Source organism: Chaetodon auriga, chromosome 8 (genome assembly GCF_051107435.1).
Source record: "Chaetodon auriga isolate fChaAug3 chromosome 8, fChaAug3.hap1, whole genome shotgun sequence".
Lineage (NCBI taxonomy): Eukaryota > Metazoa > Chordata > Actinopteri > Chaetodontiformes > Chaetodontidae > Chaetodon > Chaetodon auriga.
The window spans coordinates 25537275-25553923 of record NC_135081.1 but is presented as its reverse complement, the minus strand read 5'-3'; the positions used below and the strand labels follow the sequence as shown (position 1 = coordinate 25553923).

Sequence of the window (16649 nt, the reverse complement as noted above, 5' to 3'; positions counted from 1 at the left end):
ACTCATTGTTCACGGGCGATCACCTTTTTTGTGTGTTCCTCACGTCCCAAAGTTTGGAATGAGAAGAGTTTTTATCGAGCTTAGGAATTTCTCTTCTCTCCTTCATCCCACTCTCCTCCTTTCCTTTCCTTGCATCTCCAGCTCCACTGCTTTTCTTTCTGCTGCTGCCCGCCTGTCGCTCATTTATCTGCAGGCTAGTAGTGCCCCCAGATGGCCAAATACACACATTACAAGCTCCTTTGCACAGTGGATGGAGGGATGTAGGTCTCCATGCACTGGTCTCAAGTTTGTGTTTCATCTGTTTTCCCCATTGCTGATTATTCGCTGATGGGAAGAGAGAGTCAGTGAATCTGCTTAAGTAGCTTCAGAATGTGAAGTGTGTTTTGTGGGCAGTGAGATCTGTGCAGTTACGGGCAATTGTCATTTTATTCTCCTCAATACTCCGTGATGGGTCTTCCCTCTGCAACATCAAAAGAAAGAGGGGGCAGCAGGTTTTCTGTCTTTAACTGAAACTGGAACAAAGACGTTATTGAGTCCAGTGTCTTAAGAGATTCTCCTGTTTGAGTCCCACAAAGCCACCCCTCTGTGTGTCCACGAGCCATGCAAAAAGGATGGTTAACTTTATTTTGATACGGTAGATGGTGATGGTCCGTGGCAGACTGGTGACCACGGGCGACACGGGGACCTGTGCCCAACATAGCTGTTGCCATGGCAACTGCAAAGGACCGGTGGATCGAGTTATAATTGGACGGAGCAAATGGTGGGTTGTGGGAGGGAGAGACACGGAGCACAGGGGTGGAAGATGAATTAAGGGATGAGAGAGATGGGATGGGAGAGTGAGCGAAGGCGGCGCTCCGCCTGCGTGGTGCCACCATAGGTGAAGAGGAGGAGGAAAAGTTTCTCATGCGAGGTCACATGGCGTTTGACAGATGTAATTGGGGGGGAGAGACTTGCATAAATACGCACAATAAAAGCACGATGCCTGTAAGAGGAGACAGCCAATGAAAGCTGCAGAACACCTACACAGAGATTGCACTGCCAGCACGGCAGCAGGGAGAAATAGTTAAGCTCAGCAGAGGGGGAATTTCTCTTCTTCTGTTTTTTCACACCTTTTCTTTTACTCGTGCTATTCTTCGCCGCTTATCTCTGTTATATATGACTAAGCTCTAAAACGCCGTGGCTTCCCACCGGCCTCCATGCCTCCCTCCTCCCTTCAACTTTACTTGCATGCCGTTAACAGATTTTCTTATCTTAGCTGAGCATCTTTTTGTGGTCAAGCAACTGTTGTGTGAGAGTTACAAAATGCCGCCCAAGTGACAAACATACTTGTACACAAATACATTTGCAGTATGTTGTCGCTAATCCGTTCAGGATTTAACTGTATGCAAACCAGCGGAAAGGAAAAAGTCATTACTCTGCTCTGAATAATTGGTCAGATGTAGTTCATTACCACAGGCTTGTAATGTTTACTCAGGGTTGAAACCACTGAGCAGCCACAGTAATCCCTCATCTCCACCCTGCCCTCTTTCACCCTCTTTTCCTTTCACTCACACAGCCAAACTGTCCAACTAGCTGTGCTTAACACACTGTGTTCACTGGATTGACTTGTTGAGAGCTCTGTGCAGTTGATAAGCCTTAATCTCTTACTCTCTCTCTCTCTCTGTCTCTCTGTCTCTTCTTCTAATGCCTATTAGTCAAACCCTTACTGGAAACGCCTAGGCTTAAAAGAAGTACAGTCACCCCATATTTTTACATGACGCAAGATGCTTTGCTGATGCCAGTGGACTGAGAAGATAAAGGCACATGAGAGTTGAGAGGATATTGAGTGCAGCTTAGGCGCACTGCGAAAAGGCTTGTTTTTCTTTGACATGTTAGAATATTATTTCTTTTTTGTCCAGTCTTGTATAGTCGCACAGACCCAAATTTTGATTTTTTTTGTGTGTGTTTTGTCTATTAGAGAAGTGTAACCAAGAACTGAAAGGGTTAACTTTTTTTTTTTTTTTTTTTGAGTACTGAGGACAGTGGCGGACAGTGACTCTCACAACCTTATTGGTCAGTTCCCAAGCTCCTGATGAGCTGACTGGCTGGTAGTGGTAATTAAGTCCCTCCCAGTATTGTATTTGTCTTATGGATAGATGAGCTAAGCTGAGCGTGACTTCTTGACTCATACAGTGTGACGGGAAACCATATCATGAGTACAAGTCTTCTTCCTGTCTGTCTTAGCTGTGTTACTGCCTTAATAACATGCAGTAGGTATCTTTAAATGCATTCCCTGCGTCTCCCCCATCTCTGGCCCCCCATGCCTTCCCTCCCTTTAAGAGAAGTTCTGTTTTCACAAGTTGTTTTCTCTCCACCCACCCACCCTCCTCCTCCATCCCTTCCTCCCTCCCTCCCTGCCTCTCCTGCTGAAACTGACTCTCAGTCTATTTTTACCCTCTGGTCCTCTCCACTCTTAGCCTGTTCCACCCATTTTCCCTCTCTTCTAACCACCCCTACTCTCCTGTTTTCAATTCTCTTTTTCTCTCCCCCTCTCTCTCTCTCTCTCCATGTCCCTGCGAGTGTTGCATCAGAACATTTAAATTTCTGTCTGGAGGAGGCACATTTGCATGATGGAGAGATGGAAAAATGTTTTGGGATTTGAAAGGGCTTTTTATGGAGGAAAATTACATCACTGGCCTCTCTTCTGTAAGCTGCATTCCTAACAGCAAATGTGTACCATGATCAGAAAATGGGTTCCTTTGCAGAAGTGAACATTGATGATTTATAATACAGCCTTTATGTTTGCACTTAACAACTTTGGCAAAATGCACAAGAAACACGCAGAATGACCCTGAATACTCATAGAAGCTTAATGGGAGTGGATGTGCATTGTCATCTTGACCCCAGAGCCCGCATTAACAGCCGTCCATCCCCTGTACGGATTGCATAGAAAGACCACAAGAAGCGTGGAAAGTAAACAGAACATAGCTCACTAGCGCCTTCCTGCTTCGGATGGTCTTCGTAGGTATTTTAAAGCTTTATCCGACCATTTGTAAGAAGGCAGGATCTTGTTTAACTTCTGTTAAGCCATTGGTTGGCCTACATCTGAGTGTCGGCTTTTGATTCGCGGTTTCACGCGTCAATCATGTTTACTACGAATCCTGTACCAATGACATGAGCTTGGGTGGGCTTATTGAAAGAAACACAAAAATACACATTTTTGAGGCATTACATAAACGCCAGCTTGAATAGCAATATGAATACAAAAGAGCTACATGAGTTTTTTGTATTTATTGGTAATTTACATAAAAGAGAACTACAGTTTTGGTGGTAAGAAGAGCCGCTAGTCGAAAAGCCGGGTGAAATTTGCATATGACTGGCATTCCAGTGCACACTCCGACCAATCAGAGTTCGCGGCGGGCAGTTGACAGGAGGCTGCCTTGGCCAATAGTAGAATGGAATTCGTCGAAGAAGGCGGGACAAGGCTGGGCGAGGTTGACAGGACGAGAAGGGGAGGGGGACGAGTACAGGGGGGGCAAGCAGCCTAGTTTACAACAAGAGGAAGAGGGAGGGAAAGAGAAAGAAAGGGCCAAGGCTTGCGAGAGAGACAACGAGACAAAAATAAGGGAGTAAACTCGGGCTGGGAGCTGTGGAGATATGATAAGAGGACTTTTCTGGACCAAAACAACACTCGTAACACCAAGTATTAACCGAAGTGGACGGTGTGCGCGCCGATGTCGTCCGCACGAAGTGGCTAGCTAACCTGCTGCAGACGGACGGACCTCACCAACGGCATTAACCTGTATTGCTTCTTTTAAAGCCCCCCGTCGTTTGCGGGTCCAGTATTCGGGCATCTTCATCCAGCCACTCGGTTGCTGCCTTGAGGAGGAGAAAGAAAAATACAACACCAAATGCGATTCACCCCCCCTTACTGCTCGCTGACTGGAGCCAGGAGTCCTCACCGTGGTCGCTTTTATCGCTATATTGTAGACACATCAGTTGGTAGCTAACGTCAGGTCTGTGGCCAGATTGGCCAGGTAGCATTTGAGCTGGTAAATTAGAGACTGTGCAGAGATCAGATAAGCTGGTTTGTAGTGGATATAGTGTTTGGTTGATCTCTTGATAATCAAAACTGATGGATAGCGGGCTTGTAAGCACTGGGTGATGGATGAATGCACCAGATTTACACTCAACGACATCTGCTTATGCGTAGTAAACACAAATAAGATCAAGCTGGCCGCTACCATTTTATAGGTGATTTTGGATCTTTGCAGGTGTTAATTGTCAGGTTACGACAGGTGCATAGTGCAATTCTGGGGGCAGGTAACGGGGAAAACAAGTTAGTATTTGGTGTAATACACTTGTCAAACAGTCCTCGCTGGATTATTTTGGCAGCCAATACGTGTGAATACGCCTTTGTAGTTGAGACATGAGAACAATTGCGTTTCTTTTGCCTCTGTCTGTGCGGCGGGTGCACGACCAGGGGCGTTCCCGAGAGGTTGGTCCAATTTGGAGTGGTGCACTTGAAGCTCCGGTTGTTGCAAGGGGCAGCTGAATTGGCTTCTTTGTGGTTTATTGTAAGAATCGGCAAGTATTAAAGTCGGCGTTGAAGTAAACAGTGTACACTTGGACAATACCCAGATTGTCACATCGCTCTTCCAAGTTCCAAGTAGACGCATCACCTTAGCTTTGATCGCCCCAATTTGCTTGTTGCGGTGCTGTTTAGCCTGATCGACACGGTGCCCTCGAACAGGAGCCTCTAGCTGTTCTCCTCGGGAGCTTTATGTGCTTCTTAATACCCACCGAGCCCTCATGTCTGCAGCTCTGTTGTAGCGCAGAGCGAGGTTTGCCATGGCCCGGGAAGACTGCGTAGTTTTCGGGCGGATGTGTTAATCGAGGCCGTGGATGGACTCGAGGCCTTGTTAACCCCTTCATGACCAAGCTGCTGTAGTAATGTAAACAAACAGGGAGAGAGGGCATCGGGGGTAATTAGACCAAAGGGAGGAGGATCCTTGCCTTCGATCATAATCATCGTTTCAGTGGGTCGTCTATACACTGTTGCATTTACAGAGATTTAACTTAAGTTTGGTGGTTTATTGTAATCGTTTATCGTACATTTTGTCCACTGATGTTTGATTGTTCCGTGTGCGTTATTAGATTGCGGCATTCTGCGATACAGAGACATGGACTCTACTTGACAGACGTCTTTCATTTTTTACTCACATTGGGACTTAGAAGAAGGACACCTCCGTATGCCACATCTTAAAATCCTCACGATGCAGGTTGATGGTGCCGTAATTCTTGTGAATGATGACTGCAACCTGTAGGGATGAAACGGATACAGACACCATTGAGCACTTGTCGTCTTCTGTGAGCTTCCCGTCAACACCAGCTCGAGATTTTGGATTAAAGATGTTTCCTGGATTTATGTGTGTTGTAGAAGAGAGATTTTAAAAGGACGTATCATTATTCTGTTTGGGAGAGACGGCAAGGATTTCACTCCACCATGTTCTCATCAGAGAATCCTCAGTATCTCCGACAAGGATTAAGCATGTTTGGTTAGTCTCTGTCACTTGTCTTACTGTTTATATGAGTACACGGGAGCCTTTTTTTGCCAAATCTTTATACATACAACAGTATTTCACTGTTGTTTAGCTGTAGCATAATGCAATCTTTCAGTGTTGAATTAATAATGGACAGAATCTATTTTCCAGAGCTCACAGGGGATAGATTTTGTCATTTGAAACTTTTTGAGAGAAGCATTGTTTATTCACTAATGGAAATAAAGATGATATGACTTACAGAGTCCCTTTTGAACGTATGAGGGTTCAGAGTGTACCAGCTTGTCCTCTCCATCCAGCCTGTTACTGAGAACAGAGAGTCCTTTTGTACATCTGCTGTTGTTGGAGTGATTTAACCAGTTAAGTGGCTGGAGGTGTGCTACTGTGGCAGCACTGATATTCTCTGTCGTTCTCAAAGTACTGATTTTGTCAGGAAGTTAATTGCATCCATGTAGTGTCACAGGTGTCAACCTGTCCATTATTATATGGCTAAAATGACAGCCGGTAGTGCCGTGCATCCAGAGGAGCCACTGTCAAAGCAGTGGGGTCTAGTCTATCCCTGATGATTGATGTCTGTTTATTTGTGGTTTTATCACTGCTAAATAATAAAAAAAGATGTATGCAAAGTAATTTTGAGAAATGATTGGAGTTGGTGATTGGAGTAGGAATGCATTTCTGGTGGGAGTGTTGCACTGAGGGCCCTGATTCCCCAAATATGGAAATAGCGTCTTGGTAGTCTGAATGCACGAAGGCCTGGTTCCTCTGAATGTGATGTCTGAGCAGGGAAGCATCATATGAAGTTACGGACGTCAGATGGTGCTGGCTGTTAGTCATAACCAGTGCTCTCTTTTTTTCTGCAGTGTGGACCAATGTAGAGCCACGGTCAGTTCCAGTCTTCCCCTGGCATTCATTGGTCCCTTTCCTGGCACCCACCCAATCAGATGCTTCGTCTCAGCCAGGAGAGGGCCCACACCCGGTCAACCACCCTCAGGCAGCCAGTCTGAAGACAGGTACCAAGTACATTTATGCCTGACTGAATGGCCGTAGAAAATGTGTCACCGTCAGTGTCGTGTCATTTTCTTTGGATTTGAATGTTGTTTTGAATACCGTACATTGTTTACTCTTTACTTCATCAAGCATCTCTTTGTTGTTCTTCCTCAGAGTGTCAGGGGGTGGCAGCGCTGTCACAGGAGCCGGCAGAGGCACCTCCCACTGTAGAGAGAGGTCCCCTGTCCCAGCCTCCCCCCTCTTCTGATGAGCCGCCTCCAGAGAAGGAGAAAGGAGAAGCAGAGAGGGAGAGGCCTGACAGCGAGACCGAGAGTGACGTGGATGACCCGTAAGTATATGTTTTTTGTTTGTTTGTTTGTTTTACAGTGATCTTGTGTAGAAAGCTGTGAGGTAACATGAATGCATGAAGATACACACCACACATACACCCTTATCAGAGTCCGTACATAAAAGTGGTTATGTATTTGTCCAAGTCAGCCTTCGCAGTAATTTTCTGTGTGGTACTGTGTACCCACACATACAGTAAAGGAGTGTGATATTTTCTGTATCCTCGCGCTAATTTGGGCAGAGGAGCTCAATGCCAGAACAAAGCAGATGGGAACAAAAGCATTCCATCTCTGGGCTCTATCACTATATGAAAGGCAGTGGCCAGGCTGTCAGCCATTGAAATGGATGAGCTTTCTGCTGAAACTGCTGATGTATCTCATGGGAGATGAACTACTTGTGCTCTCTGTCTACATCTGATAGACTTGCAGCTCAAAGATAAATAATGCCAGTTATGGAGTATAAAATGAGTTTTTTAAAATAATTAAGAGGGAAGGAGAAAGTGTAAGTCTGCCTGTGTGTATTGTTCTCAGTGTCTCTGCATCAATACCTAAAGATTACAAGCAGGGCTGTTTTTTTTGCCTCCTTTCAGCTTCCTCCCAGGAGTTGTACCAGAGCAGCCGCTCTCTACATCTCCGGTAAAGAGACGCACTCAGTCCCTCAGCGCACTGCCCAAGGACGGTGACAAGAGCAGCCCTGGAAAGGTAATCTTTTCACTGTTCCTACTGGAAGATCAACATTCTCAACGTTCCATTTACTGGAATATGTAATGTAATATCTCTGTGTCTTTATTGCGCACTCTTTCAGAGGGAGAAGGACCACATCCGGCGACCGATGAATGCATTTATGATTTTCAGTAAGCGCCATCGAGCACTGGTGCACCAGCGGCACCCAAACCAGGACAACAGGACAGTCAGCAAGATTCTTGGGGAGTGGTGGTATGCTCTGGGACCTAAGGAGAAACAGAAGTACCACGATCTGGCCTTCCAGGTACACAGATGCATTTCAGCACAAAAAAAAAATATATATATATATATATATTGTGACTTAATAGTTGCATATACTATATTTTTGTCATTTTTTCACTTGCTTCTTGTCCCTCCTCCTGTTTCCAGGTGAAAGAGGCCCACTTTAAGGCCCACCCAGACTGGAAGTGGTGCAACAAAGACAGGAAGAAGTCCAGCTCTGAGGGCCGTGGGGTGCCAGGGGGCAAAGACATCAGAGAGAGGAGCATGTCTGAGTCCACAGGTTGGTCTCACTCAGCTCAACACGCACTTGTATGTTTATATAACATCTGTCATTTACAGTATTCTTGTCCCTTCCAGTCCTTTAACAGTCCTCTTTTTGAACCCTGTCAGAGCCCCATTCTGTGGAGCTGAAGGGAGTCGGTCCAGGTCTGGTGGGTGTGTCTGAAAGGACTACAGGAGAAGGGCATGTTGGCCAGCTTACCCGTCCCCGTGCCTTCTCTCAAAGTGCCATGCACAGCCTGGAGCGGGGTGACAGGGGTAATACACAGGCCTTGGCAGAACTGGCACAGGTAAGAGAGACGTACAGCTCAGAAAGCTGATTCTGTAATAAGCAATTTTCTTTATAAAGCCAGTTTGTTTCAAAAGCATTTTATCCTTTAGAGTCTCTTACTTTATTTATTTATTTATTTATTTTCAGATGTGTGGGGATGGTGGCAGCCAGTTTTCCAGTCATGCCCCACCCCTGTCACAGTCCCAGCGGGGGGTCAGCGAGGACATGACCAGTGACGAGGAGCGCATGGTCATCTGTGAGGAGGAGGGAGATGACGATGTCATCGGTGAGAAATCAGACCGACTTTGCTCATCAAACCAAATGTTAGATTAGCGATGATAAAGCGCGAGTTCGCTGCTTCCTGTGTGACTGACGCACTGCAAATTTCCAGCAACTGCGTGCAGAAATCTTCTAAATGGTACAATAATATTATAGATCGGATGTGATAATGTCAGCAGTGATGCCCTTCGTGGAACTGTTTTCCCTGCTTCTTCATATAGCTCATAACATGGCTAAAGTCTAAGATCTGATGGCATTGGGAGCTATTTGAGACTCTAAACACAGCCTGACTTTATTGGATCATAGATGGCGAGGAATGTCAAGTGTAGCTGTAGTGTATTTTTTCTTTTCCACAGAGGACCCTTATCCTAGCAGTTCCATAGACCTCAAGTGTAAGGAGCGGGTGACTGACAGCGATAGTGAGCATGGCTCTGGAGACGAGAGTGAACGGAAGGTAACCGGCTTGAACAAACAGTTTTCTCCTTTGAGCTTTTCAGTGAATCTCACCCACTGCAACATGTTATTTTAAGGTATTTTCCCTCAGTTACATTCATGGTTTCTCAAACTAATGCCCTCTCTTTTTTTCTTTTCAGAGAGTTTTTGCGCCAGTCATCTGCTCCTCCGCATTATCTTCCTCACACCATACCCCTCATGGCAGGAGTGTCTCGTTGTCCTCTTATCCCACCAGTAAGCGTTACGATGAGGGGAGATCAGGTGGGGGAGGGTTTTCAGATCACAGGAGGAAGGACAGAGGAGAAGGAGAGAGTAAGGACGCGATGGGAGGGGAGGCAGGAGGAGGAGTGCAAGCCACTTCTCTCTCCCTCTCCTCTGGCCAGTCAGTCATCTCCACTTCTCCAGCTGGTGGGACGCCAGCCTCATCAGTAGGTTCACTGGGTTCGAACCCCCCTCTTGGCATTGGCGCTGTGCGGGTGGCCTCTACGGTGGTGACCAATGTCATGCGTCCTGTTATCAGCACACCGCTCCCCATCGCCAGCAAACCCAGAGATGGAGGCACGTCGTCCAGCCCGCATCCACCAGAGAGGAAGTCCCTGACCCCCCAGCAGCAGCCGCAATTTCTAATTGGTTCAGGACCTGGAGGCGGGGCCACATCCACAGGGGGTGGGTACTACTCTTCATCATCACCTAATCCTGTAGGTGCAGGCGTGGGCCCAGGTGGTGTAGTGACTAATTTGGTGTTAGGAGGGGCTCTGTCTGCTCAACCTGCTGTACAGCTCATCACCCCCTCCCCCCAACCTCAGCCCTCCCAGCAGCAAGTGCTTCCCTCCACCGGTGTTTCAGCACCGCATAGCCAAACCAACGGGCCTCTTCCTCTGCCTCTGCTTCAGCCTCAGTTCCTTCCCGCCTCTTCCCTAGCTCCTCCTGGGGGTAAGGCCATCACACAAGTTCAGTACATCTTGCCCACCCTACCTGCCAACACCCACCCCAAGAGTCCACCTCAGCATCTCAGCCAGCCAACCAGTATCTTCAACCTGCCCACAGCTCCACCCTCACATGTGTCCCTGGCCAATGGAAAGCAGCAGGGTACGAGTTCGTTGACGGGATATACGTCCAGCTCTGCAGTGGGAGTTGTCAGCCCAGGAGCTAGAGGTGAGAGTTTCAGAACACACGAATGACAGTAAAGCAGAGTCAATGACAAGGCCTTCGCTGTAGAGGTGTAGCTATTATTCTGGTGGTCACTCCTAATAAATAACCCATTCTCCCTCTCCCCGTCTCCCTCAGTACAAACACAGTCTCCAGTGCTCCAAGGTAAAATGCTTGTTCCCATGGCAACAGTACGGACTGCACCAGCCCCCGCCCAGCAGTTCCCCATCGTGGCTCCACCTCTTCCTGTCCAGAACGGTGCTCAGACCGGAAACAAGGTCAGTGAGCGCTTCACTGGAGACACAAGCAATCAGCTCACCGCTTTCACTTCCCGTTCCTGAACTTGTATTTGTCTGATTCTTTTCTTTATTGTTTCCAATATTCACAACCTCCTCAGATCATCCAGATTGCTCCCATGCCTGTGGTCCAGTCCCAGCTGCCTCAGGGTGGAGCAGTCCACCCCGCCAACCCCTTCCCTGTAACAGTGGGCACAGCGGCTGTGGTGGCTCCAGGATCAGCCCCCTCCCAGGCTGTACTGTTGCCACCTGCACCTACCAGGTAGGAAGTAAAGAAACCGCACATGTGCATCCACTGCTTACTGAACATCACATCACACACATGTCAAACAGCAATTTCAAGCATCTGTGGGTTCATAGTTTGTGCTGAAGTGGCAAATACGCTTGCTGTCACAACGGTTACCCTGAATGACTGTGAAATGCTTCTCTGTAATTGCTCGTTGAGACTAAACTGAGCCACCTGCCAGTGACAGAGGGCTGAAGGGGTCCTTTTAGACATGCTTCACCCTTCAAAAGTTGCTCTCATGTTTGCAATGCAGTGTTTCTACTTAGCAGCATTCAGACTAATACGTTCACATTAATGCATTCAGAAGAGAAAATGTTAGGATCTAAATCTCGTGCAGACTTATCAAGATGGCTGTGTCATAAATTTAGAACATAGGCCCAATTATCATCTTAAATGTGCAAGAAAATCTCTTTAATATATCCTTTACGAACAAAACACTGTACGTGAGCCCATTTTAAGGTAGGAAGAGATGTTCTCTTCTCATTTCAGGTGAGACTGTTTTCTGTTTCATTGAGGATTTACATTCTCCAGCATTGCAGCGCAAACAAAGGAGAAAAACCCGCCTTGGTAAATCCAATTGATCAGATTACCAGCCGGGTTGCCCTAAATTTTCAGCGTCTTTCATTCCAGCTACTTATAGGATGAAAATCCAGCAACATGCTGCAAATTACAGCATGTGTGCAAAATGAGAAACTTATATATCTTAGCGCTTTTCTTTCTCCAAACCTAACTGAAACAGCTTGGTTGCTGTCTCATGTTTTGTAAATGTGCGTAATTCTGTCTAATGAATTCAATTCATGACAACCACCAGTGGGTTTACTAAAGCAGGGCTGAGCCTCCTCCCAGGGCTGTGGATATTTATTGATCGGTCAGTGTAAACTGCCATCTGCAATTTTAGGTTTCATCACTGAGGCGGCCTGTGTGAAGGCCCATCTTCCTCGATGAAATCATTCCCAGCTCCCTGTTATCCAGCAGTGCTGCGTCATGGCGTGGAGGATTTCAGAGTTCCCCATAACGCTCATGTTTAAGTCGACTTTCTGTAATGGAGGTCTATGCTTGATAGCCCGAAAGCTGTTTCTTAAACAGATAGATGAACCCAGCAGTGCTACAGATCAGATGTCTGTCAGGCCTGTAAACAAATTATGTGCCAGTAAATCTTGACTCGTCTCTGACAAACAGACGGCCATTTACGAACATATGTCAGTATCACTTCTCCTGCTCTGGGTTACTGTTGACCTCAGTGCTGCTTCCATTATTGCCGTATTGTTTCTAGCCACGTTTTAGTTGAGGTTACAAGAGCTTAATATTTTCTCTCCGTGATAAAAATCAAACCGATGACTTCCTTTGTGTATTTCTAACTATTACTTCCTGGGCTGCGAACACACACACTTTCTGACTTTATTTAGCTTACTGCAGTGCTTACTATTGAAGCGACCTCCTTTGATCAGAATACACTTCTCATTTCGTTTGCAAATGAGAGGCAGCAGCCACTCATGGGACTTGCAGTGATTCAGAATCTCCCTTAAACTAGTAAACATCACTTCAGCAAAGATAATTCCCCTCCAACCTTCTTGGATTTAAATAAATTGGATGAGCCTGCGCAGAAATCATGTCTTACCCCAAAAATAGAAAGCAATCACAAGTGTTTACGTGACAATTTTCACCCTTTGGACAAATGATAAAATTCAACCATTTCAGAGAGAACTTCCAAGTGGACATGTGGGGATAAAATATACCATAACTAAGGGAGCTGCATTGTGTCATGTGGCATGGATGTCCACATTTCTTTAAGCCGAGCGAGCAGACAATAGGAGAAACAAAACTCCAGCAGGGGTGCAGCTGTAGCAGTGCAGCTCTATTCTGGATGTGTTAGTCATGCTGCTGGTGGCCCAAGTTGCCTCTGCCTGCCTCCCCCACACTACCTCTCAGCTCAACACACACACACACACACACACACACACACACACACACACACACACAACACTAGTCATCCAGTGCTGCTCGCTGTGATGTACACTCACCCACTGACCCTCACTGCAGCACTTCTTTTTTTGTCTCCCTCTTTCCTTCTAATCATGTCTCTGTTCCCTTCATTCCTCTTCTGGCTCATCATTGCACCTTAACACCTCCCGTCACCGCCACAACACCTTTCTTAATATATTCTTCATTAGAAAAATGTCATAGTCCCGTCCTCATCCTCCATATGCCTTCTTCATCTTTATTTTTATTCCTCTAATCACCTCTCCTTTTTCTGGACCTCCCGTCCAGGATCACCTATGTCCAGTCCACTCCAGGGGTCCCATCCACTCTGCCTCTGGTCTCAGCAACAACAGGCTCTTCCACCACCCAGCAGGCCCTGCCAGTGGCTGGATCTGCATATGTTCCATCCCCCTTAGCAACACTCGGGTTCACAGCCATCGCACCACCTGGACAGACGCTGGTTCAGCCACTGATCGCAGGTCAGTGCTGCGGAGAGATGTGTTCATAGGCTCTAAGTATGAGCATTGAGAGTTTTTCATTTCATAGCTTACGTTAAAGCTTCTGCTTTTTCACTTAAATCCCAATAAATATGACCTCGTAACTCCAAATTAAACTTCACAAACGGACATAAAAATGTTTTCCTAAAATTTAATGCTCGTTTTCTTTTCCAAGATCCTTCCCCACCCTCTGCAGTTGATTTTATTTTCTCCAGTTTTGAGCAGATTGTGCATTGCTTTGTGGGAAAATAGTGTCCATCAGCAGCCCACCGTATTTAGTAAGCATACGATCTGGTTTGAGTGCACTCTCAGTACTCTGTGTCAGCACACTGTTACATACACCCAGAACCTGTTAAGAATCATTATGCACAAAGCTGCTTGAACAGTGCATGGTGCTGAAAGTAATGTAAAATAGATAATATCAACCACGCCTGTTTGACCAAAACACATTTGTATTAACTTTCATTCAACCATGAATGAAGTCGGCCAATGTTTATCATTTGCGGATAACCTATCAATTACATCTCTAGTCTCATAGTGCAGCACAGAGCATGTATTTGCATATATGAGTCATTTTTTGCCAAATGAGTATTAACACAAGCTGCTTTGTACTCAGAAAAAATCTCCCCGTGGATGCATTTCTAAAACAAACTGTTATACCTCAAATTCATTCTTACATCAAATAAAATAAAATATATGGAAAAAATATAGGCTTGTGTTTCCACTGTGAGTAACTGATTTGTTACATTAATCAATAATAAAGACGTAACGTGAACACTCATTGACTTGAAAATGTTCTGGATTATCACTGTGAGAGTTACAGCCTCTTCTGTCTCCTTCATCCAGGTCAGCCACCGCTCCTGGCCCCAGCTCAGTCTCTGTCGCCCTCCACCTCAGCCCCCGCCTCCGGCGGCCAGATAGTCACCGCCATCTACCCTCCTTCACCTAGCGTCACCATGGCAACAGGGGTGGTCTCCATGACAGCAGTACCCCCCAGTGTGGTGTACTCTGTGTCCAGCCCCTCCAGCGCTTCCCCGCACATCCTGTCGAAACACACAGCCACCCCCACCGCAATCACGCACCCACATCCGCAGCTCCATGTGGACAGACAGGCAGACAGGCACCTGCCACCGGACAGACCTGCAGATCGACAAGCTGACAGACAGGCTGAGAGGCAGACAGACCAGCTGATGCATTTGGACAGACAGTCGGAGAGGCAGGCGCAGACCTCCAGCAGCAGCAGCTCAGTGGCACCTCCCAGTGGCACAGCTGTGTCCATGAGGCCCTGCAGTCCTCCTCTTCAGATCCAAACACCTGGTACTTGCTCTTATTCAGTCCTTCATCTCCAAGGCTGCACTTAGTGTGAATTGTGTTATTGATACTGTTTTTTAAATGTTTTGCAGGCAGTACACCTGGTACGCCCAAACTAACCCAGCTTCCAGTCAGGACCCCTCAGAAAGTGAAGGCAACGGTGGCGAACATCCCGGTGGGCAGCTACGAAGGAGGAGGCCGAGGAAAAGAGAGAGAAAGGGAGAAGGACAGGGAGAGAGAAAGGGAGCGGGAAAAGGAGAGGGAGAGAGAAGCTGCAGCCACGAGTCATTTCTGCTTTGATCCTGAGTCTCCATCAACACATCCCGCCAATGAGCTGCCACCCTCTGACAGACCCCTGGAGGGCTCCAGTGCAGTGGACTCCTCTGACACGCGGAACAGAGAAAGCACAACCACCAAAGAGGTGAGAGGAACATCAGACACCGACTTTGAGCTCTGGTATAATGTGAAGGAAGTTCGACTCATAACATGTCTGTGACGTTGCATAAAATGAACTTTCTGTGCAGGCTGGATGGAAGGAGTCCCTCCCCTCCTCTCCTCTCCCCCCTCCATCAGCCACAGAACCTGCCCTGCCTCCCCCGCAGACCGACAAAGATGGTCCTGCGCCCAAAAAGGTCAAAGCCCGCCCACCCCCTCTTAAGAAGACTTTTGACTCTGTGGACAAGTGAGTTAACACCTTTGAGAATCACATGTGTTTGGCCGCAGAGGTCTTGGCTGGACGGTGTGTATATACTGTACTTGTGTGTGTGTCCGTGTGTGCGTGTTGGTCTGGCAGGGTGCTGTCAGAGGTGTATTTTGAGGAGCGCTTCGCAGAGCTGCCAGAGTTTCGACCAGAGGAGGTTTTGCCTTCACCCACCCTGCAGAGTCTGGCCACTTCACCCCGTGCCATTCTGGGCAGCTATCGGCGCAAGAGGAAGAACTCTACAGGTCTCACTCACATTTCTCTGACTAAACGACTCCGCTTGGCGAGTCTCAGCAACTGAATGTGCAGACATTTAGTGAACAGCAGATAGTTGTCTATGAAAGCAGAACTCTCTCTGCTGATGCTGTTACTACACTGTTAGTGTATATGTGTATAAATTAATTGATGTCGCAAAGGCTGTGCAGTATATCAAGACTTTGAAAATGCTGTGTTTTGGTTTTAAGTTTGTTTCCTGTGTGTGCTTCTAGATCTGGACTCTGCCACCGACGATCAAGTCTCTCCTAAGAGGAAGAGTCGACGGCGCTCAAGCTGCAGCTCAGAGCCCAACACGCCTAAAAGTGCCGCCAAGTGCGAGGGAGACATCTTCACCTTCGACAGAGCAGGTAACACACAGGGAAGAGCAAGGGCACACAGACCATGACTGACATTGTCTAAATTTATTACAAATTGGGTAATCGAAATAATTCCTTGTCCAAAGCTGGCTTGATATGGAAATAAATATGTGCCCAGTACTGCTGCAAATCCTACCTTCTCTACATGCCCCTGTAAAAGAAATGGCAGACAGAATAAAATACAGTCCTCTTTCAGGCTACCAAAGTTAATCTCACCATTAACAAGCATTGGATCTATGAAGACCTTTACCCCAAATAATTCAGACTGCTCTGTCTGCATCAGTGATGAGCAGCTGAGACTTGAGTTTGAACTCCCCAGGACAGATTTCTTTAGATCTTTCCAGCTGAGAACTTTCTTGAAGCTACATAAGGAATGGGGGAAAACTTGTAAAACCCACCCCCATAGAAATGTTTCCATTAGATATACAACGGTGCTACTGGGAGTAATACGTTAGAGAGGGGACGGGAGGGCCAAGAAGTCATTTTAAATATATTATTTACAGCAGCCTTAAAGTGTATAACATTTAGATGGCTTAAAGCAAAGCTCCCTGCTTCAATACTTGGATCCAAAAAGTATGGAACCTTTATCAGACGGAGCAAATTATATTTTCACTGAGGCTCCAAAGACCCAAATTTGGCTTCGCTGATACAATGAGCCTCATTAGTCAGTGGCGCT

General features: G+C 46.7%; 1 protein-coding gene across 6 annotated transcripts in view; it reads left to right on the top strand.

Annotated features, from left to right (window-relative positions):
- Positions 1 to 16649, top strand: part of cicb (capicua transcriptional repressor b) — a 35665-nt gene that overhangs the window by 16271 nt on the left and 2745 nt on the right. For 2 of the 6 annotated variants that reach the window (XM_076736421.1, XM_076736419.1), the window contains exons 3-19: positions 6401 to 6550; positions 6702 to 6876; positions 7465 to 7576; positions 7680 to 7862; positions 7988 to 8120; positions 8231 to 8409; positions 8538 to 8676; positions 9026 to 9123; positions 9263 to 10277; positions 10410 to 10549; positions 10669 to 10829; positions 13122 to 13312; positions 14177 to 14647; positions 14734 to 15062; positions 15166 to 15323; positions 15435 to 15586; positions 15830 to 15964. In XM_076736421.1, coding sequence (XP_076592536.1) covers positions 6401 to 6550; positions 6702 to 6876; positions 7465 to 7576; positions 7680 to 7862; positions 7988 to 8120; positions 8231 to 8409; positions 8538 to 8676; positions 9026 to 9123; positions 9263 to 10277; positions 10410 to 10549; positions 10669 to 10829; positions 13122 to 13312; positions 14177 to 14647; positions 14734 to 15062; positions 15166 to 15323; positions 15435 to 15586; positions 15830 to 15964 — 3921 coding nt within the window. Of the gene's footprint in view, positions 1 to 6400; positions 6551 to 6701; positions 6877 to 7464; positions 7577 to 7679; positions 7863 to 7987; positions 8121 to 8230; positions 8410 to 8537; positions 8677 to 9025; positions 9124 to 9262; positions 10278 to 10409; positions 10550 to 10668; positions 10830 to 13121; positions 13313 to 14176; positions 14648 to 14733; positions 15063 to 15165; positions 15326 to 15427; positions 15587 to 15829; positions 15965 to 16649 lie in introns of all 6 variants that reach the window. The other 4 variants (XM_076736420.1, XM_076736418.1, XM_076736423.1 and 1 more) reach the window with 3 other exon arrangements.